The sequence below is a fragment of the Loxodonta africana genome, chromosome 1 (genome assembly GCF_030014295.1).
Source record: "Loxodonta africana isolate mLoxAfr1 chromosome 1, mLoxAfr1.hap2, whole genome shotgun sequence".
NCBI lineage: Eukaryota > Metazoa > Chordata > Mammalia > Proboscidea > Elephantidae > Loxodonta > Loxodonta africana.
The window spans coordinates 94,406,603-94,432,448 of record NC_087342.1 but is presented as its reverse complement, the minus strand read 5'-3'; the positions used below and the strand labels follow the sequence as shown (position 1 = coordinate 94,432,448).

Sequence of the window (25,846 nt, the reverse complement as noted above, 5' to 3'; positions counted from 1 at the left end):
GGGCAGAGTAGGGGAGAGACAGAAACAGGGAGAAAGAAGTTGAGATAGTAATACCAAAGAGGAGAAATGGGGAAGCAGTAGCAGATAGAGAGAATCCCCAAAGGGTGGTGGATCTGCAGAAGTGTGTGATGGGGGACCCAGTCTCTGGCCCCTTGCAGATGGAGGTACAGGGTTAGGGGCTGTGGTGGGGGGAAAGGAAGGGAGATTCTGGCTTGGGTGGGGTCCAGATGGTTAGGGTGGCAGATGTGATATGGGGTCAGTGGTCTGAGGATGGGAGGGTCAATCTCTTAATTATGTCTACTTCTGTGCCACATGCGGGACCCACTCCCCCTTTCCCACCTCTCCCGCATCTCTCTTCTGACCCCCAATCTCTTCTTTCATTCTCTACCCACTACTTCCCAACTCCATGCCTCCTCTGTTTCCTAACTCCCACACCATCTTTTCATCTTCCGCTCCCCAACCTTTCCCTTCTGGCCTTCCAATTATCCTGTCCCTTTCCTATCTTTTCCTCCTCCCTTCCCTAATACCAGCCCACTGAGTCTTTCTACTATGACTACGAGCCCCCCTATTATGATGAGATGACTACGGGGACGACCCCTGATTATCAGGTAAACCTGAGGGACCTCTTCATTTCTCACCTTCCTTCTACTACCCCTTGCAAACATCTCCTATGACACCTCTCTTCCCTCCCCAACCTGTGGGGAGAGACACCATATATTTAGGTTATAGGGGCTTACTTACTTATTGCCCCCTCCCATGTCTCTCTACTGCAGCGGTCTTGGAGCCCCAACCACAGGGCTTCCCCTTCCCCCAGGGGGCGCTGGACCCCTCCCCGAAAACCTACCCCACCTGCCAAGAGGTCAGCAGCCCGGCAGGCACCCCCCTCGCCAGGCCGGAGGCCCACCCGAGTTGGGGGCTCTGGCGCAGCACGGGGCCAGCCTCCCCCCTCCCAGCGCCCATCTCAGCAGGCAGCTCCCCTCGCTGCCCAGGGCCCCTCCAGGACCAGAGGCAGTGGTTACCAGCAGGTAGAGCTGGGGCATCCAGATCTCTGCCCCCAAACCCTTTCATCCTCGGAGATTCATTCTCCCTGAACTGTCCCTCCTCCAAAGGGGCTGCAAGATCTGAGATTTCCCCCACCCCCCAGCATGGGACACACATTGCCCTCAGGGAGGGACAGATGCTGCTTTGCCTCCCCTCAGGCTAACTCCTCTCTCCTTCCTTCCCTACCCCATGCTACTCTGCTTCTCCCCCTCCCCTTGGGGTTAGGACCTTATCCCAGGTGAAGAGGAAGGAATGCTGGAGTCAAGCCCCTTGCCACCCCCTGAGGAGGTAACTCCATCGCCTGTCCTTGCCCAGCTGGGGGCAATAGGTGTCTGTGACCCACTCCCCTTGCCTCATATTGTCTTGATGAACCAGCCCCTTCTCTGGCAGGAGGTTTCTTTGTCATATGCATTTATGGTTTTCTGGCTTCTGGTCACTCCAGACCTATGGATGTGCTTGTTTCTCTAAGTACAGCCATTTTTTTTTTTTTCAGTGTCCATGTCTCCTTCCATCACTGATTCCAGAGTAATCTCTTCTCCATATTGGTGTTAAATTGTTGAACTTTATATATCTTATTTCCATTCCAGGAACCTGTTTTTGTCCAATGCTGTCACTTTTTCTCTTCTCCCAGTCTCTCTATCCATCTCTTTGGTCATTTCCTGGGCTCCTTTGTCCATCATGTGTCCATTTGTCTACTCTGTGTCCAACCCTCTGGCCACCCTTCATGTCATCTACTGCCTCTTCCCACCTGGCCCATTTTCTGGACATCCCTCCCCATTCTGAGCCTTTGATGGCTAGCTATCCCCTTCCTACATGACAATTCCCCTTGCTTTTCTTGGGACTCCAGTCCCAGTTACCCTCAGAGTCCTTTGGGTTAGAAGGTGTCACCTCTTGGGGTCTAGGGAAAACCTCATCTCAGCCCTAATGCCACCATCTACCCTCTTCCCACCCTACCCCTGGGGAAGGAGCAGACAGATCTCCAGGTACCCCCAACAGCTGACAGATTCTTGGCAGAAGAACTTGGGGAGGGTGGCACAGACGCCCCAGAAGGGCCCTACGATTACGCCTATGGCTATGGGGACGATTATCGTGAGGAGACCGAGCTTGGCCCTGCCCTCTCTGCGGAGACAACCCACTCAGGAGCCGTAAGTGAACAGAGCTCCTCTTCGCTCTTGACCTCTGGTGGGAGCTAAAAGAATTGCCTTTATTTTTTTTATTTCAGATATTTCATATTTAGAAATTCCATTTTATTTTTTCTTTCTGTTGTTTTGATCATTGCCTTTGGCTGTAAGCTCCTTTTTCTTCATGGTTTGCTATTTTCTGTTCATATAAAATGTATATGTTGCTAGAGAATATTATTTCTTGCCCTCCCTTGCCATATGTCTTATCCTTGATTCTTGTGGATACCTCTGCCCAAGGCAACTGGGATTTTTTCTTCTTTTTTAACTCCACGGCCACTTCCTGTTTTTCTTGACCACTTCCTTCCTGTCTCAATCAAGCGGGATTTCATATAGCTTTTGATCAATAAGCCCCTACCTTGTATCCATTTCCAGTCTGTCTCCATCATTTCTTCTTGGTTAAAACAGTTTCTTGTCCATGTTTCTGCCAAACGATCTAACTTTGTCTGACACTTTAACCTAGGGGTCATTTCCTATTTGTCTCTTTCTGTCTTCCTCCAGCCATGGTGTCCATCTTTGTGACTGTGTCAGACTGGACTGAAAGGGACTTATTATTTGTGTTTTAGCTCTATTTTTTCATGCCGTCTTGTGACAATTTCCTTTTAGAATAAGGCGCTTCCTGTGTGTCTCAGTTCATCCAAATCATAAAGTTTCTATTGTGGGCCTAGATATTTTTCATGGCAAATTCCTGTGTGTCCTAAGCTTGATATTTGTGTTTTCTGGAAGAATTGCCTTTCACTGTCATAATTCCCTTTCCAGGAGTCACTTTCTGTTTTGTGTATTTCTTTTCTTTATTGGTCATTGCAGTCATGTTGTTGTTGAAGGTCCACTTCCTGGATTCTCTTTTCTTGGCTGCTTCCTGTCTGTCCAACCACTTCATGTTTGTATAGTTCATTTTCTTACCGTCTTGGCCATGTTTAATTTTTCTTGGCCATGGCATCATTCTTGCTTCCAAGTATTTTTTCCCTTTGTTCTGCCTCCCTTGTTTCCTGTGTCTTTGACCACTTCCTGTCAGTTGGGATATTTCATATCTTTTTTACTTCAGCTTTTGCGTGCTTTGCAGTATGGCTGCCTCCCCTACCCTACTGCTTCATCCTATACCTGCCTTCTCTAATATTGTTACCCTTGACCCTTTGCTGCCTTTTTCTTCTGCTGCTTTCTGGATAGTCGGGGTTGATCTGGGATTTGGGAGCATTCAGAAATTGGAGATGGATGGGAGCATTCTGAAGAACCTTGGGGTGGGGTTGGGATGAATGACCTTCATTCTCTCTGTCCTTACCTTGGTTCTGGCCCTAGAATTGGGGTTGGACATCTGAGTGGGAAGTGTGGAAGGGAGGAAGCTGGTGGACTTGGAGTAAAAGTGAGGACCAGAGGAAAGGTGTAGGGCCCTGACTGGGGAGGAACTGGGGGGATTTGAGGCGGATTGGGTAACTGAGCCCCAGAGCTGTATTTTTTTCAAAAACCAGTGATGGGTCCTGGGTTTGGGATATCAGTATAGCCTTCCCCTCCAAATCTACTGAGAATATGGATAGTTAAACTCTGGGGAGCTTTTAATTTGTGAACCCTTAGAAATTCTCAGAAAAATTTTGTGCATAAGGGTATACAATTTTTCTTCTTCCAAAGAAAGTCTCCATAGCTTTCATCTATCAGATTCTCATATGGGTCCATACCCTACCCCCTCCCCCTGCCCCCCAAATAAAAATCTAACCATAACCTTAGAGAGATTCTTATTTGTTAGGTTGGGGAAAGGATGAGGAAATTGTTGGTTTCTTAAGCTTATAAGGATTCCTGGGGTCTGATGATGTTTGGGGGGACAGGGTGGGGCCCTCCAGAAGAGGGTTTGGGAAAATCAGAAGTTTGTAATCCCAGAAGGTCTGAAGACCTTCCTGGAATAGGCTCTCAGGGAGATGAGGAGGTTGTGTCTGCTGAGATAGGATTGGAAAGATGAGCTCAATGGGAATGAGGTGGGGGTGGGGGCGGGGTGGAGCTGAGGTCTACTGGGCAGGCCCTGGAGGTCTGCGAAGAGGAATCTTGGGGTGGGGTCGGGGATTTTGGGTGGGATCAGGGAGGTATGGAGAGGACCTGGGGATGAAGGTTGGAGTTGGGATGGGGACAGTCCTGGTGTCCTGGCTGCTCACAGGCCCCACTGGGGGTTACATGTGTGTCTCCCTCAGGCTGCCCGTGGACCCCGGGGGCTGAAGGGAGAGAAGGGGGAGCCTGCAGTGCTAGAGCCTGTAAGTCATGATGGTCACTAAGCTGAGGGCAGTGGAAAGAATTGAGGGAGGTGGGGCTAGGGGGTGGGACTAGTGGGTGCTAGCCCTATAGTTTCTGACTTTTAATCTTTGACTCCACAGGGTATGCTAGTAGAGGGGCCACCTGGTCCAGAAGGCCCTGCGGTAAGTCCAGCCATGACCTCTTAGCCTCCATTCCTTTCTCAGAGACCACTTCTACATGCTCATCTGTGCCCTCCCCACATATGTCCAGGCCTCCTCCTCAGAATTTTGGAGTGTCCTTCCAATTGATTCCCAGATCTCTTCTGGAGAAACCACCTCTCAGCCACATATTTCTCTTGTATATGAACTCCCTGTTCACCCGCATCTGAACCTTTCCTCTTTTGTTCCTCAGGGATTGACTGGTCCCCCTGGCATCCAGGGAAACCCAGGCCCAGTTGGAGACCCTGGAGAGAGGGTAAGAGAGTATCTTGATTGGAGGGGCTGCAGAGGAGCTACTATACCCAATGCTGGGGGGAACCAGGCACAGTAATTCCTTGCTAGCTGATTGATGAATGAGGGGCTGTTGTGCTCCTCAGAACCCAGAAAAGAGGGTATACTTTGGTTAGGGAGGGGTGTAGTCTGGTGTTTCACCCTCATTTTTCTCTGTGAGGGGCGGTGTTCGGGAAAGATCTAGGGAAGTCTACATTTATTCATTTGAGAAGGGCTTCAAAATGATGCCAAGATCCTAATGTCCCCCCTGGCTGTCACCATATCCTTTTCATTCTCTTTCTCCTCCAGGGCCCCCCTGGCCGAGCAGGGCTTCCTGGCTCAGATGGGGCCCCTGGTCCTCCTGGCACATCCCTCATGCTCCCAGTGAGTTGTCTTCTGGGTTTTGGGAAGGGATGATGGGGAAGCTGGGGGAGTTGTGTTGCATCACCAAGAACCAGAGGGTCAGGAAGGTTATGAAAGAGTTTCTAGGGACCATTTACTCAAGGGATTTGTCTCTGGGAGTGGTGAATGAGGGACTCATTAGATGATCTAGGACCAAACATGGGTCTTCTAGAATCAAACTTGGATCACCTAGAACCATGCAGAAAACCCTATGTTTTAGGGAGGTCTAGAACCAAAGGAGACTCTTTCAGGAGGAAGGAGACAAGAGAGTGAGGAAAGGGCAGGAGTTGAGTTTCTGAAAATTTCTGTCATTGTCTAGAAGCCATTGGGAATGCTGGAGAAGGACAGGAAGGGTGCCCCAGAATGTGGGGATGGGCCAGAAATGCTGAATGAAGCTTCTGGTTGGGAGGGACATGTAAATTTTCTGGAAGAAAATCTGGACCTCCTTTTCTTTCTCCTACTCTCCTCCCCACCCCAAGTTCCGGTTTGGCAGTGGTGGGGGTGACAAAGGCCCTGTGGTGGCAGCCCAGGAGGCTCAGGCCCAGGCAATCCTGCAGCAGGCGCGGGTAAGTAGGGATGAGGGGATTATGGTGGTGGTGGGGTGTAGTGGGAAGGAAAGATTCTTGGAAGAGCCTGGAAGGATAGGTTGGGAGTGAATGTAGGGCAGAGAAGGTCTGAGTTGGTTTAAGGCTGAGGGGAGGTTGAGGAGAACATAAGGCAGTTGAAGAAGGTTAGACAGTGGGTGGGTGAATTTGGAGAGTGTACTGGGGTTGGGAGTTCTCCAGGGGCCTCTTCCTCAACTCTGCTGTCTCCTGCTCCCCTAGCTGGCGCTCCGTGGGCCTCCTGGCCCCATGGGATACACAGGCCGCCCTGGACCTTTGGTGAGTGAGTGGGTTTTGGGGTATGAGATCTTTTTGTGTGTGTGTGGTATGACATTTCTGAAAGGAGTTAGGCTGAAAGTTGTTTTGCTTCTTTTGGGGAGGGACTCTGAGGTCATTTTTGGGTGTGTCCTTCAACGTGGCCACCCTCTATCCTCTCTTTTAGGGACAACCTGGAAGCCCTGGCCTAAAAGGAGAATCTGGAGACCTAGGACCTCAGGTGACCTCCCCCCCTCAACATCTGATCTCCAACCCAGTGTATCCCCCTATATCTATGCCCATTAACCCTGTCCCTGTCTCTCCCATCACTAGGGCCCCAGAGGACCTCAGGGCCTTTCAGGCCCTCCTGGCAAGGCTGGGCGAAGAGTGAGTGACCCAGGGGGTGGGATGGGAAGTGGGTGGGAGATGATTACTGAGCCTGGAGGACTGTGCCCTTGGCTTGCCCTGACACTTCTCTTGTACCTCCAGGGCCGAGCAGGTGCAGATGGAGCCCGAGGAATGCCTGGAGAACCTGGAGTGAAGGTAAAGAGCCTTGGGCCCTTCTCTGACATTAGTAGCTCCCAGCCCACATGGGTTCATTCATTTTTTGGGGGTCACCTAGTTTTCTAGGTTCCCCCACGATGCAGACCCTTCCCACTCAGGACACCATAGAGGAGGAGGTGAGATGAGAAGGACTGGTCCCTCATTCTGGCTTCCCTTTTTCCCTACAGGGTGACCGAGGTTTTGATGGACTCCCAGGGCTGCCTGGGGAGAAGGGACATAGGGTGAGTACACTGGGGGGTGGGGTATTGTGGGTGGGGTGGGGATTCTCTGTGGGGAATGGGGAAGGTAGGGGTCTCAAGGCAAAGCAGGAGCTCGATGAATGTAACCGGTTGGCTAATTGAAGAGGGTCTGTGTCTGCCTATATCAGTGGCTTTGAGGCCTCTCTTACCTGTTCCCCCATTTTCCAGGGTGAGACTGGTGCCCAGGGCCTTGCTGGGCCTCCTGGCGAGGATGGAGAGAGGGTAAGTGTTGGGCAAGAGGGCAGGGTTCTGTTCAGGAAAGGTCTGGAAGGATGGGCTTCCTCACCATGTCCTCCTCCTGCAGGGAGATGATGGGGAGATTGGGCCTCGGGGACTGCCTGGAGAGTCGGTGAGTCCAGGGGTTGGTTTGGGTGGGGGTGCTTTGGGGAAGCAAGGGAAGGGGCATGGGCTTGAAAGGGACTCCTTTCTCACTCATGCGTGTTGTCTCCTCCCTCAACTCTGAACACAGGGGCCTCGAGGTCTCCTTGGCCCCAAAGGCCCACCTGGTGTTCCTGGACCCCCGGTAAGTGACTGTCCCTGACCTCTGACCCTGACCTTACCACCTGACCTCTGCAACTCTCTGTCCTTTCTGACTTGCCCCCCTCCATGAGTCCCAGTCCCCACTAGCTTCCTGGCCTCCACCTAGCCACCCTTCAACCTTTACCCCCAGATGCCCTTGGGGGGCCGTGTGGTACAGTGCTCCCAGGGCTCTGAGCACAGCCCCCCAAAAAAAATTCTCACGAAAAATAAAACAAAAACCCACAAACCCACAGACTCGCAGACCCACGCCCTGTGGATCTGGGCCAGCTGTTTGTCTAGGTTTGGGATGAGCTAGAAGTCTGACAGATGTGAGCCTGCCTGTCCCACTCCCTGGAATGACTGGCCTCTCAGAAACCACAGTCCCCTCCAGGACCTGGCCCCCCTTCCAGCCTGCTCACCTTCCTCTTGTGTTTCAGGGAGTCCGAGGCATGGATGGTCCCCATGGCCCCAAAGGGAGCTTGGTGAGTGATGGATAGGGGAGACCCACCTCCAGCCCTTAGCCCCTGAGATTCCCTGCCAAGGGTATGTTCCCTTTGCCCCCACTTGACCTGCTGCCTGCCTCCTGCTCTTGCCCTCTTAGCTCTCCCTGCTGGGGCTGAGCTCTCTGCCCTAGGTTTGTTCTGTCACCAGCTCCTTCTGACCTATGTGGTTGTCTGTTTCTAGGGACCTCAGGGAGAGCCAGGACCTCCTGGACAACAGGGCACTCCTGGGACCCAAGTGAGTGGCCCTGTCCACACCTCCCCAACTTCAGCGACCCCTGGGGCTTCTGCAGTGGGTCAGAGCTGGATGGGGGTCTCAGGCCCTCATTGCGCATGCTCTGAGCAGAGGAGGCTGGATGGAGAAGAGGGTAACTGATTTCTATGAGGCCCCCTCACTTCTCTCTCCTGGTGCATAGGGTCTCCCCGGGCCTCAGGGTGCCATTGGCCCCCATGGAGAGAAGGTAAGAGACTGAGGTGGGGGCAGGGGGTGTGCTGATAGTGGGAGTGCAGGAAGGTCCCTAAATGTCTGGCTGGGACTTTAGTTGTGATCAGAGCTGACTCCTCCAATGACCCTGAGTCTCTTTGTCTTCCTGCAGGGTCCTCGAGGGAAACCAGGGCTACCTGGCATGCCTGGCTCAGATGGACCCCCGGTGAGTGGGCTCCCACCTCTGATTCTAATTCTCCTCGGCCCTGCACCCCAGGGACAGACCTCTGGGCTCTGAGAGGTCACTGGTGATGCCTGCCCATGGCCAGTCGGCTTCATTAGGGCACAATGGCAATTTGAGTTGGAAGAAATATAGGGAGGGGTGCAGTGAAGGCCAGAGGCCAGAGATCACATTCTCTATCCTTTTCCCACAGGGCCACCCTGGGAAGGAAGGCCCTCCTGGAACCAAAGGAAACCAGGTGAGATCTTCCATGCCTCTTTCTGTCCCCTTAAGGAATCTCCACCCAGACCTTGAGGCCTCAAAATCCTTGAGATTTCCTTGTCTGATTGTTCACATGGCTTTGATGATATTTTCAATTCCCAGGCCCTGTGTCCCCATCCAGACTCCAATGTGTTGTCCTTCCCATTTCTCCCACTCCTTGAGATCCCCACGGTGACATCCTGAGACCCTTTTATAAAGTCCTCTTTTTCTTCTTTCAGGGTCCATCTGGACCTCAGGGTCCTCTAGGATACCCAGGACCTCGAGGTGTCAAGGTAACTGACCACCAGGGTGGGGAGATAAAGGACTGCTGTCAGAGGAGTGAGATGGGGTCTTAGGAGCTCAGTCCCTCCATCTCCATCCCCTGATCTCTCTCTCCTCTACCCCTTTCTCTAATTCTAGGGTGTGGATGGAATTCGGGGTCTGAAGGGTCATAAGGGTGAAAAGGTAAGCAGTGTGCCCCCAACCTCCCAACATCTCTAACCCAGCCCCACACCAACTTTCCTGTCTGTCTCCTTTCCCCTCCTCCTTCCCTTCAACTTGCCCCACACTGCCCTCCAGCTCCTGAAATCTACCCTTCCACCCACGTTCTCTGTAACTCCATTTTAACCCCCTTAACCCTCCATCACCTGTGGTGTCACATCACCCCCATCTTTCTCAGGGCGAGGATGGCTTTCCTGGGTTCAAAGGTGACATGGGCGTGAAAGGTGACAGGGTGAGTAGAAATCCCTACATTGATCCCCCAACTCCATGCCCCAGTGATCCTCCACTCTGAAGTCCCCAATCACTGGCCTATCCCCTTAACACTCCTGACTCCCCAGCTCTAGCATTCTGTTCCTCTAGAACCTGATCCTCATAAGATGACAACCCACAGTCTGTCACACCGATCCTCCAATCACATGTCTCTTCCTGCCTCTCTGAGGCTTCCTTTCCTGTCCCCTAATAGCTTCTGGGACGCCTCCGTCCATTCTTAGCCTCACCAATGCCCACCTCTCCTCTCAGGGCCCACCCCCACCTCCAGTCTCTGATATTTACCTCTCCAACCCTTTCACCCAGGGTGAGGTTGGAGTCCCTGGTTCCAGGGGAGAGGATGGCCCCGAGGGCCCGAAGGGACGCACTGGACCCACCGGAGACCCTGGGCCCCCTGGGCTCATGGGTGAGAAGGTGATGGAGGGGGAATGAGGGATCTGTGTCTGTGTTCCCTAGGGAGGTGCAGTGAGGGTGGCCTGGGTGCTGGGTCAGGGTGGGCATGGGGGTGCCAACAGCTGAAGTCAGTGAGTCAATCAAAGGCACACTTTTATTATACTCCCTTGTATATATACAGCACTTTCTGGGCATCGATGATTGGAGGGAGAAGGTATAAGAAGTCAAGGAACAGCCCTTGTCATGAGGAGTTTATAACAGATTGGTGAAGACGAGGCACACAGGCCCTCATAGAATAATGCGGGCCAAGGGGTCAGTGCAATGCAGAGGGAAAACATGTACCCAGAGCAGTAGGGGTTCTGAGAAGTGTCAAACAGGTGAGACTGGAGATCTTTAGAGCCAACTCTTCCTGAGCACTTACTCTGTACAAGGGCCTGTGCACAGACTAGCTCATTGTAATAAGCCTATGAGGTAGGCACTATTACAGTCCCTGTTTTGCAGATAAAGAAATGAAGGCACAGGGAGGTTAGGATACTTGCTGATCACATAGCCCACGAGGGGCAGAGTCCAGATGTGAGCCCAGGCAGTCTGGCGATAGAATTCCCTATTCTAACCACTGGTCCACAGCTGTCTTGGCAAGGCGGGCCTGGAAGCATGAGGAGGAAGGGGTGCATGTTGGGGGAGCTGGGGTGGTACCCAGCATGGTGTGGAGGCCTTGGTGGAGCAGTGTGTGCTGGGGAAGATGGCAGCTGAGGCTGGGAGGCAGGCAGTGGTGAGATCAGAGTGGGCTCTGAAGGACATGAGGAAGCGGCACACTTTCAGGGAGCCAAGATCTGAGCATTAGAGTTGGGGATTATCTACTCTCAGGAAGGAAAGATTGCAAAGGCCAGGGGCCAGGCAGCTGGAGGGGCTGGAGATGAGGAGCCAGGGGCTGGGGTTTTGGTGGCAAGTGTTGCTGGGCTGGGGATGGCTTCCACCTCTGAGGGTTGGGGTCTCCAGAAAAAAAAAAAAATTTTTTTTTTTTTTGCGGGGGGATGGATCAAAATCTGTGGCTCCTCTCTCCTAATTGTTCCTGGTTCCTCTACAGGGCAAGCTGGGCATTCCTGGTCTGCCTGGCTACCCTGGACGCCAGGGTCCCAAGGTGATGTGATGCCCCATTTGTGCCCTTCCTCTACCTTCTGCCTTCCCTGACTCCCAACTGAAGTAAGCTCAGACTGACAGAGCAGTGGTGGACCCTACAGAATTCAGTACACAGCCATTCTACAGACGAGGAAACAGAGGCCCAGAGAACAGCAGGGCTTTGTCCAAGGCCATCCAATTATTGCCAGAGCCCAAGTCTCCCACACTGCTGCCCCCATGGCTTCTCCTGACCCCTTTGGCCCTTCCTGGGTCCTCCCCCTTACTGACTTCTTAATTTTTCCCCTTCTCCACCCTCACCAGGGATCCCTGGGATTCCCCGGTTTTCCTGGAGCCAGTGGAGAGAAGGGAGCCCGGGTAAGCTGGAGTGAGGTGTCGGGGGGAGGGAAGGGCAGGGTGAGGTTTGAAGGGGGCTCCATGGGAGAGCCATTCCCTGAATGACTGTTCTCTCTGCTTCCTTCCCACCAGGGCCTGTCAGGGAAATCAGGGCCGCGGGGAGAACGAGGCCCCACAGTAAGTGTATTGAGGAGAAGGACAAATGGCTCAAGATCCAAAGGGAGTGTATTTGGGTTGTTCTGACGACTCCCCTTCCCTCTCTCTAGGGTCCTCGGGGTCAGCGAGGGCCCAGAGGAGCCACTGGGAAGTCTGGAGCGAAGGTCAGTGGTGCTCGTGGGCTCTATTCTATCCTCCCCCTTCATCCCTAGCTCACCCTTAACCCCTCTGACCTCTGAGGTGGCTAGAAAGCAGTTTCTCCCACTTCCTGACTCTGTTTCCCCCACAGGGAACATCAGGCGGTGATGGCCCCCACGGCCCTCCCGGAGAGAGGGTGAGTGTGCTTTGGAGTCTCCCTGTTCCCCAGTGCACCCCAGGGAGACTGAACAAAGCCAGCTCCCTCCTCACCTCAGGGAAGAAGCTGTGTTTCCCTGCCCAGCCCGCCATATCATTCTCCTGACTCAATCCATCTGTCTGTAGGGTTTCCCTTCCCAGCCCGCCATATCATTCTCCTGACTCAATCCATCTGTCTGTAGGGTCTCCCTGGACCTCAGGGCCCCAGTGGATTTCCTGGCCCCAAAGGACCCCCGGTAAGCTGACCTCTGACCTCTGACCCACCTTGGTTCTGTCACCCCTTTTTCCCTATCCCCGTTCTGAGCCCTGAGTTCACCTGACATCTGAATGCCTTGCAGGGCCCCTCTGGGAAGGACGGGTTGCCGGGACACCCAGGCCAGCGAGGCGAAGTGGTAAGTGATGCCCCTAATTGTCCATCTGTGGTGGCCCCCTCAGACTCTCAAACCCCAGAACTGCTGGAAGGCCTACCACGGAGGTTCCCCTGGCAGAGTGGAGGGCACCTGGCACAGCCCAGACCCACAGCCAAGGACTCGGTGGTAACCTCTTTTCCTCCACAATGTCTGCGGTTCCTCTGACCACTCTTTTCTATTTCCTTCTCTTAGGGTTTCCAGGGGAAGACTGGCCCCCCTGGCCCCCCAGGGGTCGTGGGACCTCAGGTATATCTGTTCTTGGAGAGAATGGATCCCAGATGCTGGAATTAGTCTATTTGCCTGTCTTCCCCCTTCTCCAAATCACATAATCCTGCCAATGCTTTGCCTGACTCAGGTCTCTGGGGCTGGGGTAATGATGGAGCTGGGATTTGGGGCCAGGATCCTGAGTATCTGTCTGGTTCTGGGGTCAGTTCCCATCTCCTGGCTGGGAGAAGAGGCAGTTCCCCAACAGGACCACAAGGTGGCACAGTCACTCCACTCTGGGGAAGAAAAATGAGCAGTGCCCAGGGGGGACCCCAGGAATTCCCCAGCAGCTTTGGGGCAAGGATAAAGGGGTTCTAGAGTGGTGTGAGTGGAAGGGACTGGGGATATTTTACGGTGGCCAGGGCTGGCTTTTTGAGCAGACAGTGGGGCAGAAGGTGTAAGTCTGGGGCCTCTCTGCCCGTTTCACAGGGAGCAGCAGGAGAAAGTGGACCCATGGGGGAGAGAGGCCACCCAGGCCCCCCAGGGCCCCCTGGGGAGCAGGGGCTGCCTGGGACATCTGGAAAGGAAGGAACAAAGGTCAGTGAGGAGCCGGGCGGAAGTGAAACTGGGGGACCAGGGTTGGGGTGCTGAAGGGAACAGGTAACTGGGAGTCTGAGGGGGCAGAGAGCTCTCTGCCCAATTTTAGGACATGGCTGTGGCTCATCATCTCTCCTTTCCTTTTAGGGAGATCCTGGTCCGCCGGGGGCCCCAGGGAAGGATGGTCCCGCTGGTCTGAGGGGCTTCCCAGGAGAAAGAGGCCTCCCAGGCACTGCTGTGAGTTTGACCCCAAACCTGACTGCTTGTAACAAGCCACCGTGTACCCCGACACCCTCAGCATCACTTCCCTATCCCATATCTGGCCTGTCTCACCTCCCAGACCCTCCTGCTTCCTTGGATGTCTCTTGGACCCCTCTTTCTATGACGTCCTACCTTACCGTCTCATCTCTGTTGCCCCAAATCTCTGATTCACAGGGTGGACCTGGTTTGAAGGGGAATGAAGGTCCAGCCGGTCCTCCTGGCCCTGCAGTGAGTCTAGAGTCCCTGGGGGGGGGGGGGCGGTGGGGAGGAAACAGAAAGGGGATGGGTGAGGAAGGGTGTAGAGAGGCGTCTGGATCTAGGCAGGGGCTGTGGGGCTGGGAAAAGGGAGTCCAGGGTCAGGCAGGATGCATCTGATGGGCTTTTCTCTTGGGAACTACAGTCAGGGGTCCTCTGGTGTGGGTGGGCTGGAGTCTCCTTCCTGAAGGCCTGACTTCATGTCCCCTTTCAGGGCTCCCCTGGGGAACGAGGTGCAGCAGGATCAGGGGGACCCATTGGCCCCCCAGGACGCCCAGGACCACAGGGCCCCCCTGGAGCAGCAGGAGAGAAAGGTGTCCCGGTGAGTGTGTGGGGAACCCTAGGAAGGGACACTGGGGAGGGGTCTGTGAGCCGAGGAGTGATGGGTAACAGAGAACTTCCTGTGGAGGTGTTGAGGGTGAAGGTTGCCTTCAGGCCATGACTCCTTCTTTCATTTCCTGTAGGGTGAGAAGGGCCCCATTGGTCCTACTGGTCGTGATGGGGTCCAGGGTCCTGTGGGGCTTCCTGGTCCTGCTGGACCCCCAGGTGTGGCTGGTGAGGATGGAGACAAGGTGAGGGAACATCCAGACCCTGGGCCCAATCTTCCTTCCAGCTGAGGTCGCTCATCTGGACATGACCCCTGATCCCTGTCTTAATATTCTCTACACTCTCACTGTCTTTCCTTTCTCCAATATCTCATTTGCCTTTTCCTCCCAGGGTGAGGTGGGAGACCCTGGACAGAAGGGCACCAAAGGGAACAAGGGTGAACACGTAAGTGTCCATGACCTTTGACTTTTAACCTCCTGGCCTAAACCTATGTCCACCTAGTCTCTCTCCCTGTCTTGGTGTTTCTGACTCTGTTCCCCCCCCACTCCCCTGCAGGGCCCTCCTGGACCTCCTGGACCCATTGGTCCTGTGGGGCAGCCTGGCACAGCGGTGAGTGACTGATGACACCTGAGGCCTTAGCAGCCTTGAGTCTGTCCCTAATTTCCCTTCTGCCCTTGGGGGTGGGGGTGGGGTGGGATTGGGGGATCTGGGCCTGGTGTCCAGCCCTGTGTGGGGTTTGTGGATAGCGGAGACTTGGCCCATGACCCACAATCTCTGTGTACTTGCCTCTGGTCCCCTTCAGGGAGCAGATGGGGAACCTGGAGCTCGGGGACCCCAGGGACACTTTGGAGCCAAAGGTGATGAAGGAACAAGAGGATTCAATGGGCCTCCAGGACCCATTGGCCTACAGGTGAGTTGAGAGGTGGGGACTAAAAGTTGGGGTCAGAATGGGACTGATGTCTGCCCTAGACCCTGCCAGGACTGAGAAGCGGGGAGAGGACTTGGGGGCGGGGGGCGTGTGGGATCTCATTTGGTTCTTTGATGTGTACACCTGCACAGGGTTTGCCAGGCCCCTCTGGGGAGAAGGGAGAAACTGGAGACGTGGGCCCTATGGTGAGTGCGACCCCACTGATGGGGTGTGACCCCTACTGACCCTAAGCCCACCTACTAACCACCCCCTCCTGCCATCCAGCCTCCATCCGAACACCCCATGATCACTGAATGTCCTAACTGCCTGCTGCCCTTGCAGCCCCTCCTCCTTTCTGCTGAGGACTCTGCTCTCTGCCCCCTACCCTCTACCATTCGTCCTTGTCCACCACTTTCTTTGTCTCATTTTCTTTCCCCATTTCTGTTGTATCTGTTCTTCCCTAGGGACCGCCTGGCCCCCCAGGACCTCGAGGCCCAGCTGGACCCAATGGAGCTGATGTGAGTCTTCTCGGCCTTTTGTTCCTTCAGATCCTTGTGGCCAATCAATCCCTTGCCTCCTTTTCCCCAGACCGTAAACTCATCTTAGAGAAGTCACTGAGCTCTGGGAAGGTCCCCCACTGACTCACCGTCTTTTTTCTGAGGGACCTTAGGGCCCTCACCCAGGCCTCTGTCCTCTAAACAATGACCCTGCTCCTCTTGCAGGGTCCACAAGGTCCCCCAGGAGGTGTTGGGAACCTGGGTCCCCCTGGAGAGAAGGTAACTGGGAAGGGGATAAATGGATAGGTTTTGGGGGGAAATAGGGTTGGACTTGTGCCAATTTTGGCTGAGGGGCAGAATAGAATGACATGTAGGGGGACATTGGGGTATTTTTCCAAAAGGAAGTTTTTGACCCCAATCTCCTTGTAGGGGGAGCCAGGAGAGCCAGGATCCCCAGGGGTCCAGGGTGAGCCAGGTGTCAAGGTGAGTGATAACACCCACATGCCCTCAAGCCCACCCCCACTGTTCCTGCGAGCCTCACTGAGCTGGAACCCCTCCTCTCCTCCCTAGCCCAGGAGTCTCTGCCTCTGGCCATTGTCTGCTGGCCTGGCCCTGGGTTTGAGGGAGCACAGTTACCCTTTCTTTGAAGGGAAGAGGGGCCAGGGGACTCCCACACGGGCTTCCCCTTCTGTGTGCTTCCCTAGTCACCAGGAGAGGACGTGGGGGAGGCTTGAGGGGGTCTTGAAAGCAGGGGCTGCATCCCCTTCACTTCTTGGGTTCACCTGTCCCCTTCACTTCTCCTCCAGGGTCCACGTGGGGACCGTGGGGAGAAAGGAGAGTCTGGACAGCCGGGTGAGGCAGGGCCACCAGGGCCTAAAGGCCCCACCGGCGATGACGGCCCCAAAGGGAACCCTGTGAGTTTGAGGGGCTGAGAGGAGGGCCTTGTAAATGGGAGACCTGGGAATACAGGTGTGTGGGAGTGTAAGCACCTTGGAGTGTTGGGGGCCCAAAACTGGGGGATGCTTGGGAGGGAAGCTCTGGGAATGGGGTCTCCTGGATCCAGAATCCAGAGAGAGAGAAAGTGAGGGATACCCCCTACTTAGAGCCTGAAAAGCATTAGAGGCATGGAGTGCGTGAGAAAAGGGGGTGTAGGAGACCCCTTGCTGGGGGGCGGGTAGGGGGCACTGCCTTTTGAGAGGGAAATTGTGACATGCCTATGGGGGTCTGTGTTGGCTTTGGGTGGGCTGGGGGCTGTGAGCCTGACCTCTGTTCTCCTTTTGAGTCAGGGTCCTGTTGGTTTTCCTGGTGACCCTGGCCCCCCTGGAGAAGGTGGCCCTCGGGTGAGTCTTACCCAGGGAGGGGAAGGGAAGAAGGGGGGGATTCTATGGAGGGCCAATGGGCGTGGGTGTTTGGAAGCTGTTGAGTATGGCAGAGCAGGCAGAAAGATGGGAAGAAGCGTAGTTTTGGAAGTTTTGGGGTGATGCCAGCTGGGTCAAGATTCCCCTCTGACCTTACTTAAATCGTCCCTGCAGGGCCAGGATGGTGCTAAAGGTGACCATGGAGAGGATGGCGAGCCAGGACAGCCTGTGAGTGACAAGTGACCCCACCCCTCCAAAACAGCCCAAACCTTCAGATTCCATACCCTGAGTCCTCTCTATTCTTGGGTCCCTTGGCTGGAGGTCAAACACTCAGCCGCCCCTATTCTTCTCTCCCTAGGGATCCCCTGGTCCCACTGGGGAGAATGGACCTCCTGGACCACTTGGAAAGCGGGTAGGCAAGGAGAGTAGACACCTGGGACTTTGAGTGGCAGTCCTTGGGAAGGTGGATGGAGAGGGGCAGTGGCAGGTGGGGTGGGCAGGGAGACGTCTGGGGCTGGTTTCTGGGTTGTCCTTGGGGTGGAATGTGTGTGTGCCTGTGTGTTTGTAAGTGTGCTGTGTATCTTTGGGTATCTTTGTTCTTGGCTTTTGGAATGTAAGCTCTTGCCAGGGCTAGTGTTTACTGACCAATTTAATGGACACCAAAGAGCCCCTGCTGTGCCAGGGATTAACCCTTTAGGTGCTGGGGCAGGAGGTGGAGCACTTGGGGTGGCAGTGGCATTTCACCAAATGTACAGAACTCTTCAATATTTTAACAACTGGTACAGATGTACCAGTTCTTACTGTCTGTGAATCAGCCCTCTGTGCCTGTGTATATACAAGGGTGTATGTGTGTGTTTGTGCCGGCGCGCATGTGTGTGCAGGTGCCCAGGAGGACAGAAGGGGGGAAGGAGTTGAGCCTGGCTACCCACACTGCCTGGAGTGCCTGGGTGGTGTAAACTGAATGCTCTTGGCTGCTAACTGAAAGGTTGGTGGTTTAAGTCAACCTCAGAGGCACCTTGGAAGAAAGGCTTGGTGATCTACGTCTGATATATCAGCCATTGAAAAGCCTATGGCGCACAGTTCTACTCTTAACACTCATGGAGTTGCCCTGAGTCAGAATCGACTCGATGGGAATAGTAACCACTGTCCCATCTCTCCCTTTCCACCTGTATCTGCAGGGTCCTGCTGGCACACCTGGTCCTGAGGGGCGACAAGGAGAGAAGGGAGCCAAGGTGAGGGAGAGGCTGCTCATGACACTGGGACATCCCACACCTCCTGCTCCTCAGATTCCTCTGTCTCCAGATGACCACCTCCCCCTCGCTGGGTCCCTTGTGGGGACAGGGCTTCTCCATGCTTGTTCCTGCCCCAGGGGATCCTGCAGTTTTGGCCCCTCCTTCCTACCTCACCCCTTCCACCTTGGACCCCATGCCCCAACCCACACCCCCTCTTCTGCCCTTCAGGACATATTCCTTGTGTGTGTTTCAGGGAGACCCTGGTGCTGTGGGTGCCCCAGGGAAGACAGGTGCTGTGGGTCCTGCAGGCCCTGCAGGAAAGCCTGGCCCTGATGGTCTGAGAGGGCTCCCAGGCTCAGTGGTAAGTCATGGATCTCGGTGGGGGGCTTGCTTGGGTGGGCAGTGTAAAGGGTTATGGGTGGGGTGTAGTGTGAAGTGAAGAGGAGACAGCCTGGTGGGAACACTGTTCCTGACCTCTGTGGTCCCCTTGAATTTGCAGGGTCAACAAGGCCGCCCCGGAGCCACAGGCCAGGCCGGGCCTCCAGGTCCTGTGGTGAGTGACCATAGATTGGGCAGAGTGGGGGCCAGGGGAGGCAGTGGGCATCGGGCTGAAGCCTGGAGGAAGTGCGAAGTGGTGGTGTGAGAAATTGGCCCCACCTCTCCCTGGAGGGAGTGACTTCCTATCTCCCCATAGGGACCCCCTGGGCTTCCTGGCCTCCAAGGTGATGCTGGAGCCAAGGGAGAGAAGGTGAGTGGCAAACAGACATGTGGCCAGGTGTTTCTCCCATCACCCTCACTGTTGGAAGCCTATGGGGACCCCAAGGACCCTGCCCTTTAGGCCTCCAGCACCGAGTCCTGGGTTCCTTACTTAGTGAGGGCCACTCACAGCCCCCCTCTCCCCAGACCCTGTATCTCCGTATCTTCTCTGCTCTGACCCTCTGATTCTCCTTCTCCATCACCCACATGTCTCCCCTCTGCACCCCCCTGACCACCTGCCCCCTCCTCCAGGGTCACCCAGGTCTTATTGGACTGATCGGCCCCCCTGGGGAGCAGGGAGAGAAGGGCGACCGGGGACTTCCTGGCCCTCAGGGCTCCCCAGGACAGAAGGGAGAGACGGTAAGTGGAGGGGGTGGTCCTGGGAGGGCTGAGGGGACAGAGGGTGGGAATTCATATTGGGGCTGGGGAGGAGGTGGGGGTGGAGGCTCAGCTGTGGCCTGAGGGAACAGATGCTGGGGGGAGGTGGGAGGAAGGAGGAACCAGGTGAATCCGGCTTCTCCCGTTCCTAGGGTATCCCAGGAGCATCTGGCCCCATCGGTCCTGGAGGGTCCCCTGGCCTCCCTGTGAGTACCCCATCTGTTCCTCCATTAAATTCTCTAGACCCCATCACTCCCTGGCTCTAGAATCTTCCAGCGACTTCCATGGCATGTGCCAGCCTAACAGATAGAGCCCTCAGTATCCCGCCACGCCCTTACACTTTGCGTGTTCCTTCCCCCACACTTTCAGGGCCTCCCTGGATGTTCCCACACTCCCTCATGCCTGCCCCTCCTGCACTTACCTGTGGACTTATCACCCTGCCTTTCCATTCCTCTCTGTCCTGTCTTTACCCTGTGGTGACTGTGTCTTTCTTGCTCCTCATTTCACAGGGACCTGCTGGCCCCAAAGGAGCCAAAGGAGCCTCAGTGAGTATCCCCAGTCAGCTCTGACCTCTGACCCCCACTGCCTCTCCAGGGCAAACATACTCCCCCGCAGTGGAGCCTCATTCCAGGTCTGAAGACTGGTTTGATTCTTCTGTGACCTTGATTCCATACTTGACCTCTTGACTCCTCTGTGACCTCATTTACTCCTTTGACAGGGCCCAGCTGGACCCAAGGGAGAGAAGGGCGTCCAAGGCCCTCCAGGACACCCAGTGAGTGACGATTTAGGGCCTGCTTCTCACAGAATAGCCCTTTCTGTCCTGGTATTTCTCTGCTTTACAGAACCTCATACTGACTGTGTCTCTGACCTCTCCACCTGTCCCTCCCCGCAGGGCCCTCCGGGCGAGGTGATCCAGCCACTGCCCATCCAGATGCCCAAGAAGACTCGGCGCTCAGTGGATGGAAGCCGCCTGATGCAAGAGGATGAGGCCATGCCGACTGGGGGGGCCCCAGGCAGTCCTAGGGGATTGGAGGAGATCTTTGGCTCACTTGACTCCCTGCGCGATGAGATCGAGCAGATGAGGCGGCCAACGGGGACCCAGGACAGCCCCGCCCGGACCTGCCAGGACCTGAAGCTGTGCCACCCTGAGCTGCCTGATGGTCAGTGAGGGCCTCAGGGACATACCAGGGGTGATAGTTAAAATGTTAACCACAGCATGGGCACTGAACAATCAGAATGGACGCTAGAGCGTTGGTTAGAGGCTGAGGGGCTTGGAACAGCAGCTATTCACCAACCAGTTCAGAAGTGTTTCAATATTTTAGCGACTGACATGGTCATACCAAGGAGCCCAACGGTTAAGTGCTAGCCCGTTAACCAAAAGGTTCGAACACACCCGGCAGCTCAGTGGGAGAAGGACCTGGCAATCTGCTTCTGTGAAGAAAACCCTATGGGGCAGTTCTACTCCATCACGTGGGATCGCTGAGTCAGGAATCGACTTCATGGCACCTAACAACAACCTAATGTGGTCATACCAGAGGGTACCAGTTCAATATCGACACAGTCTCTACAGGCATAGATGCATATACATGCACACACAAATTTGCATTTACACAGATGTGCGTACCCACAACCATGCACTGTATGCAATGTGACTATGCATGTATCCTCATCATTCAGAAGAGCCTGGGCTTGGTTACTGGTGGGGATGGATGGTGTCAGAAAGCCAAGGATGGTGCAGAGACAGGGCAGGGGTATAAAGCAGTGGGGGAGACTGAAGTAGGAAGGGATGAGCAGAAGGACTGGGAGACTGAAAACATGGTGGGGAGAGCTTGGGGTGGGGGGGTTGGAACAGTGGGAGGGAAGTGGGAATGTGGAGGCCAAGAGCATCTTGGAGCCTGCAACCTCGGGGCCCTGATGCTCCTCTCCCTTCCCCATCAGGAGAGTACTGGGTCGACCCCAACCAGGGCTGTGCTCGGGATGCCTTCCGGGTTTTCTGCAACTTTACAGCAGGAGGGGAAACCTGTGTGACGCCCAGGGACGATATCACACAGGTGAGAGCTGGCCCCTGACCACCCCTTCCCCTGCCCCATAGTGTATCCCGCCTTAGGGCCTAGTGGTTTCTGGGCCATGTGACCCAAGCAAGATCCCTGCCCTCCATCCCTGCAGAGCCTGCTTTCCTTGACTCCCTCTTCTGTGACTTCTTTCCTGTCCTCTGATGCTCACCTTTTCCTTGACAACCCTCCCTGATGTTTGCCTTTCCTTTACCCCAGCCCCCTGGCTCCCACGCTGTGCCCTCATTTCCCCCCAAACACTTTTCTCCACCCATTCCTGATCATCACCTGCCCCAGCTGCCCTAGTTCTGTGGGTGCTCCTCAGACCCCCTGTCTCTGTCTCCCTTGATCCTGACCCCTCTCTCCTACAGTTCTCCTACGTGGACTCAGAGGGCTCCCCAGTAGGTGTGGTCCAGCTTACCTTCCTGCGGCTGCTCAGCGTCTCGGCCCATCAGGACATCTCCTACCCATGCTCTGGGGGGGCCCAGGATGGTCTCCTGAGACTCCGTGGGGCCAATGAGGACGACCTGAGCCCAGAGACCAGCCCTTATGTCAAGGAGTTCAGAGATGGCTGTCAGGTGGGAACCAGGAAGAGTTGGGTGGTGTGGGGGAGGGGATCCCAGGTTCTGAGGCTGGAGAAAAGAGGTGGGAAGACCCTTGGAGCAGGGGCCCCTGGGAAAGCAGTGGAGGAGGCCAGCCTCCTGGTCTCAGATATGTTCCCTGGGGTCCTCAGGGAGCTCAGCTGGGACTGAGGAGGATGAGAAGGATGGAAGCCAGACTGTGGCAGCCGTCTGGTGGGGTTCACGTGTGTGCATATACTGGAGTCACACAGGGTGAATTCTGCCAGCTCACAAACACATGTACACTGGCTGCAAACCCACAAACCCGTGGAGTCAAATCTGTACATATATCCTAGAGACTCTTGGATGCGGTCACACAGGCATACATATGTGGACTTTGGCCACACAGGTGCACCCACAAATGTATGCAAATGTATACACATTCACAGAACCACCCTCACAGAAAGATCATCTCAAAGACAAACCCAAAGTCACACAGACTGGCTTATGCACACACACACACACACACACACACACAACTTTTCTAATCCTTCTCTTTGGAAGAAATTTTAAGAAGAAATTTAGCAAGCCTGTACATGTGACATGGACTGGGGGAATTACATCTCAGGGTGCTCAGAGGCGAGGTGAGCCTGGGTTGAGGTTGGACATCCCTGTGCCTCAGCCACCCTCGCTCCTTCCTCCCTCTTTTCCCCCTCCAGACACAGCAAGGCCGGACCGTGCTGGAGGTGCGGACCCCTGTGCTGGAACAGCTGCCTGTGCTGGATGCCTCCTTCTCAGACCTGGGGGCACCCCCGAGGCGGGGTGGGGTGCTGCTGGGGCCTGTCTGCTTCATGGGCTAGGACCTTGTCTACCTGACCCTGCCTGTCGGAACCAGGCCCACCTGGAGTCCCGCAGTATCAGCCACGTGCCACTTCCCAAGAGGGCCCCTGACCATCTAGGAGGCCATGGGCCAGGGCACTGAGAACCCCTCCAGGGGCAGCCCAGGGGAGGGGTGAAGTGGGAGTTGGGACACCCCAGGGGAGGGGTGGCCCCTGGGGCTCTTGGCCCTCCCACCTGGAGCCTGTGACCTGTCAGAGAGCTGAGACCCTTATTTAAAACTCGCCTCCCAACCACCCCAAACAAGTGGAAGAGAAAGGACACTGTGTATTTTGTATTTAAAATTAATTATTTTAATTATTTAAAGAGCGGAAAGTGAAATAACAAAAAAGATAGAGAAATGCCAATAAACATCAGCGGATGTTTGAGACAGGGCTGTCCAGGGGTGAGGCCCTGGCACCTCATCCTTGCCTCAGGGCTTTCCTCAGTGACTTGTGTGGGGGTTTCTGGGGTGAACCCTGCCCCCCCAACACAGCACCTGTAGCACCCACTGTGAATGTTGGAATATATGGTCTCCTTTGCCTCAGGGCTCTGACTTTCTCTCCCCAGGGCGGGGCTCTCTCATCTCTACTTACCAGGTGTTTGGTTCCTGGCCCATGAACCTGTTGGCTTTTAGTTGGTCTGGGTCTGGCAGGACTGCCTGAGGCTTGTCCGGGCACTCTCCCAGGGAGGAATGAATGGTAAAGGGAGTGTTTGGGGTTTATATTCAGCTGGTTTTTGGAATAATTGAAATTCTTCCATGTGCACTGGTAAATTACCATGGCCCTGAGCCCCCAAGTATCCCATTGCCATCCCGGACACCACAGCCCCTCCCCTGGTCACCCCCCATCTTCCCTGATCCTGCAATTAAAGGGTTAATGTCTGGCATATGGATGGAGGGGACCTTCAGGACCCTGTCTAGCCCTAGGACCAGCGTCCATTCTGACTGATGGTTAAATAATGTGATTGTCTCCTCCCAGGGTGTATGTGTGTGGTGCTTGCGTTGACTTCTTTCAGCCCCTCATTCCCCCACCTAGCACTCCTTCTTCCCAGCTGAGCTGTTACCAGGAATGGGTGATGACCCTACCCCCTGGAAGGCCTGTCCAGCTGGGTGTCAGGGCCCAGAGACTTTATAAAACCTGGGTGGCAAGTACAGAATCACAAACCCCGGTGTCATGGGGTGGGGGCTCAGGGTCCCTCTGGCCCAGGGTTCTGTCTGACACCAGTGGGGGATGGTTTCTGGTTGAGGGTGGGTGCCCTCCCTGATTCTGCCTCAACCCTCTCCCACCTCAGACCTTTAGGGACATCAAGGCTGGAAGGAGCCTTAGATGGTATAAACCCTGCAGATGAGAAGACTGAGGCCCACTTCCAAGATACCATTTACCCGCACGTAATCTCATTTACTGCACTTCTCAGGCTTGCGATGTCCTGGCATCAAGGCCTTCCATACTGGCGCGCATTCACGTCCATATAATTTGAGGCTTTGGTTTGTGTTGTGTCAGTATGTACAGGCCCCGCCCCCTCTCCCCCCACTCCGGGCCACCCCCACCTCCCTTCTTCCCAGCTGGTCCTCTCCCGGTTTTTTCAGCAACTCCATGCCCGCCGGGTCAGGTGTCCAGGGCGGCCCCTTCTGTCCAGGACTGGCCTCCCGCCTCTCCTGGGGCTTCCTATCCACGCAGCGTTTCTTGACGTCCCCTGCCCCGCTCTTCCTGGGCGGCAGATTAAGACCATGCCAGAGCCTCATCCCAACTGGGTCGCCCCTTCCTCGCTGGACGCCGGGCTGCAGCGGCGGGGAAGAGACAGTGCAGGAGCGCGTGTGCACGCGTGTGCGGTCCCCGTTTCGCGTCCGCAAACCCCTGGGTGCCGCCAGGCCGCTCCCCCTCCCAGTACTTCTTCCTGGTGGATCCCCCACGGCACCGCCTTGATGGTTCCCGCCCACAAGGACAAACCCCAATCTTTGAAACCCTGGAGTCTGGCCGCTAACTCGCTCTCGATCCCAGGAAGCTGCCCTGTGGGAGCCTACAAACATCGCACAGGCGGGTGGATGGGATAAACGACCTCAGGTGAAAACCGCCGCCCGGCTCGGCGAGCTCCGCGCATCACCCCGCCTCTGCTGCCCCCTGGTGCCTACGCCGGGCCTCGACCCGCTAACGGGCAAGCAGAATCATTTAGGTCCTCCAAACAAAACAAACAACAAACAAACAACAACTCCCAAACCCACTGTCGTCCAGATGATTCCCACTCAGAGCGACCCAGTAGAACACAGCAGAAGCGTCCCACAGGGTTTTCAAGGCCATACATCTTTACGGAAGCTGATGCCAGCCATAACTTCCTCCCTGGAGCCGCTGGTGGGTTCAAAGAGCCGACCTTTCGGTTAGCAGCCCAGCGCTTAACCACTGCGCCACCAGGGCAGACGTCTCTAAATCGCTGCCCCTCCTTGGTCACCCACTGAACTCTCATTCTCACTCCCCCGTACCCAGGAGGGGGAAGAATGGAGGAAGCCCCCCACCCCCATCTCGTCTAACTGGGGTCAGAGGCGTTGGATGGGGTTTCTGAGGTCACCCACACCTTCCTTCCAATCTCCAAGTCTCAGGGCTTCAGACTCTCCTACTCCTACCCCCACCCCGCCTTGGCCACAGGTCAGGAGCAGGTCAGACCTACACAGACGCTCTCCGCCCTCTCCCCACTCACTCCCAGCCGGGCGGGGCCAGGGCCGAGGATCTCCGCCTCTCTCTGCGGCTGGTGCCAAACCCACGGAGGTCGCTCCCAGCGCACAAAAGGGCGTGTCTCCCAGAGGTCACTTTTGGTCAGATACTCTGAGCTCAGAAGGCTTTTCTCCATGGAAACAACACCATACACTCATATAACATTTATAAACGGCGGTTAGGTCCCCAGGCCAATCCACAAAAGCCTATTTAACTAGAGTGCCAACCGACCGCATACAACAATTTTATGAGCGACTCTGTGCCAAGATGCAGATGAGGATGCCAGGGCCACACCCCTCTCCTTCCCGCGGGGACGTCTCTCTTCCCTCCCCCAAGCCTGGGCCTGGCTCTGGGGCAAGATAGAAAAGAGTTGAAGGGCAGGGCTCCAGAGTGGGGCCGTAGTGGGGCGCTGGGTGTGCGC

At 55.3% G+C, this 25,846-nt stretch overlaps 1 protein-coding gene across 1 annotated transcript; it reads left to right on the top strand.

Annotated features, from left to right (window-relative positions):
• Positions 1-128: 128 nt before the first annotated feature.
• On the top strand, positions 129-24,125 carry LOC100671225 (collagen alpha-2(XI) chain). The gene is made up of 63 exons (XM_064294386.1): positions 129-164; positions 531-608; positions 774-1,025; positions 1,267-1,329; positions 1,944-2,186; positions 4,394-4,453; positions 4,574-4,615; positions 4,845-4,907; positions 5,231-5,305; positions 5,803-5,889; positions 6,148-6,204; positions 6,368-6,421; positions 6,514-6,567; positions 6,670-6,723; positions 6,912-6,965; positions 7,152-7,205; positions 7,288-7,332; positions 7,453-7,506; positions 7,940-7,984; positions 8,187-8,240; positions 8,419-8,463; positions 8,599-8,652; positions 8,861-8,905; positions 9,147-9,200; positions 9,328-9,372; positions 9,587-9,640; positions 9,982-10,089; positions 11,156-11,209; positions 11,509-11,562; positions 11,674-11,718; positions 11,808-11,861; positions 11,987-12,031; positions 12,234-12,287; positions 12,390-12,443; positions 12,654-12,707; positions 13,155-13,262; positions 13,410-13,499; positions 13,698-13,751; positions 13,993-14,100; positions 14,243-14,350; positions 14,496-14,549; positions 14,661-14,714; positions 14,908-15,015; positions 15,165-15,218; positions 15,477-15,530; positions 15,735-15,788; positions 15,939-15,992; positions 16,316-16,423; positions 16,796-16,849; positions 17,042-17,095; positions 17,226-17,279; positions 18,046-18,099; positions 18,353-18,460; positions 18,599-18,652; positions 18,794-18,847; positions 19,108-19,215; positions 19,386-19,439; positions 19,743-19,778; positions 19,952-20,005; positions 20,126-20,393; positions 21,172-21,284; positions 21,656-21,862; positions 22,564-24,125. Exons 1-63 carry the CDS (start codon positions 129-131, stop codon positions 22,702-22,704), a joined length of 4,764 nt encoding a protein of 1,587 aa, XP_064150456.1. The 3' UTR covers positions 22,705-24,125.
• The last annotated feature ends 1,721 nt before the right edge of the window (positions 24,126-25,846 follow it).

Excerpts from the sequence above, each read along its gene's own strand:
- LOC100671225 (XM_064294386.1), top strand. The coding sequence starts at position 129 with ATGGGGGACCCAGTCTCTGGCCCCTTGCAGATGGAG. Across the intron at positions 8,464-8,598 it reads TTGGCCCCCATGGAGAGAAG|GGTCCTCGAGGGAAACCAGG; the intron begins GTAAGAGACTGA and ends GTCTTCCTGCAG. Across the intron at positions 12,708-13,154 it reads CAGGGGTCGTGGGACCTCAG|GGAGCAGCAGGAGAAAGTGG; the intron begins GTATATCTGTTC and ends CCCGTTTCACAG.